The sequence below is a fragment of the Ovis canadensis genome, chromosome 5 (assembly GCF_042477335.2).
Source record: "Ovis canadensis isolate MfBH-ARS-UI-01 breed Bighorn chromosome 5, ARS-UI_OviCan_v2, whole genome shotgun sequence".
NCBI classification, from domain to species: domain Eukaryota; kingdom Metazoa; phylum Chordata; class Mammalia; order Artiodactyla; family Bovidae; genus Ovis; species Ovis canadensis.
The window spans coordinates 55,150,795-55,152,693 of NC_091249.1; the positions used below are offsets into that span (position 1 = coordinate 55,150,795).

The 1,899-nt window shown below is 44.8% G+C and overlaps 1 protein-coding gene across 1 annotated transcript; it reads left to right on the forward strand.

Moving 5' to 3' along the window:
• Window positions 1-843: 843 nt before the first annotated feature.
• LOC138441596 (olfactory receptor 2T3-like) lies at window positions 844-1,899 on the forward strand. Its single transcript, XM_069592716.1, has one exon. The coding sequence runs from the start codon at window positions 844-846 to the stop codon at window positions 1,897-1,899; it is 1,056 nt and encodes a 351-aa protein (XP_069448817.1).

The following is a 1,899-nucleotide window of genomic DNA, read 5'->3' on the forward strand; positions in this document are numbered from 1 at the left end:
GCACCTCATATTCTTTTCCCCCTGTTCTGCACCAGATTACCAATCTTACTGCCCTCCCCACTGTAAAAGTCCTCGCACTGAGTATCCTCTTGTCCTGCACCAGACCTGCATCCCTTTTGCCCTCCTGAACTATACAAAGTCAGCACACAAGTACCCTCTTATCTGTACAAGGTCTGCACACCATCTGCCCTCCTTCCCTGCCCTAGGTCTGCACCCTGAGCTGCAATCCACAGGCAGGCTGAACACTATCTGTTTTGATGCCCCTGGTAGTCCTGCTTCTGGAGCTTCATTGAGAAAAGAAAGGTTGAATAAACTGAAATATTTTTAGCAATGAAAGAGGAGTTAATAGAGATGTATCAGGGGGGAAATAATTAAGATTACAAGTTCTCAGTGAACTTTGGTTATATTAGTATTATTAACAATATTAATGTTGACATTAGTGTCATCTTTCATCACTGATTCCTGCATGGCCTACTGTGTCCAAAGTGTAGTGGGAGCATCATTAGATGACTTCATTTAACACTCACATTGTGTGTGTTAAGCTGTGTTACTTTAACCTGTGTTAAAGACTTAACCTGTGTTTCATACTTTAGCATTCTAATCATCCCATGAGATAAGCCCTTTTATATTCTCAGCTTGGGGGAAAAGTAAATAAGATTAACTGACTGTAAACAATTTGTCTATTTGTAGAGTTGTCACCCCCACCCCAGGTTTGTTTCATAATCTATCTAGACTTATGGCCAATATGCAACCTGGCCTCTTGGAGAACTGAGCTTTTAACTCTATACCAGTACAACTTCATATTTGAAAAAATAGTTCAAAGTACTTTTCTTATTGAAAAAAATGATTAAGAAATCATATGCATGTGAAATATCTGAAAACAATGACTCATTTATTCCTCAGATGAAAACTATAACCAAGACCACATATTCAGAGAATCAAACTTCACAGAATCAAACGTTGAATACTGATTTCATCCTTGTGGGGCTCTTTGGTGAAACCAAACATGCCCTCCTCTTCTACACTGTGACCTTCATCTTCTTCCTGATGGCCCTAGCTGGGAACGCTCTCCTCATCATCCTTGTCCGCCTGGAGCCCCGCCTGCACACCCCCATGTACTTCTTCATCAGCCAGCTCTCCCTCATGGACCTCATGTACATATCTGTGACTGTGCCCAAGATGCTTCTGGGCCAGATGACAGGAGATCATACAATCTCTCCTTCAGGTTGTGGGATCCAGATGTTCTTCTATCTGACCCTCGCTGGCGCTGAATTTTTTCTCCTGTCTGCCATGGCCTACGACCGATATGCTGCCATCTGCAGACCTCTCCATTATCCCCTGCTGATGAACCAGAGGGTCTGTGAATGCCTGGTGTCTGGATGCTGGTTCGTAGGAATGGTGGATGGTGTGTTGCTCACACCCATCACTATGAGCTTCCCCTTTTGTCATTCCAGAAAAATCCTGAGTTTCTTCTGTGAGGCTCCGGCCTTGATGAAGCTCTCCTGCTCTGACATCTCCCTCTACAAGATGGTCATGTACCTGTGCTGTGTTCTCATGCTCCTCATCCCCATTGTGGTTATCTCAAGCTCATATGCCCTCATCCTGCACCTCATCCACAGAATGAGTTCATCAGAGAGCCGCAGGAAAGCCTTTGCCACCTGCTCCTCCCACATGACTGTAGTGCTGCTCTTCTTTGGTGCTGCGATTTACACCTACATGCTTCCTAGTTTCTACCACACAGCTGAGCAGGACATGATGGTGTCAGCCTTTTATACCATCATCACCCCTGTGCTGAACCCCCTCATTTACAGCCTCCGGAATAAGGATGTCACAGGGGCTCTGAGGAGCAGGATGCAGTCAGGGCTGAGCCTAAGAAAAGTTGTAAAGAAGAAAACCTGA

Excerpts from the sequence above, each read along its gene's own strand:
- LOC138441596 (XM_069592716.1), top strand. The coding sequence starts at position 844 with ATGATTAAGAAATCATATGCATGTGAAATATCTGAAAACAATGACTCA.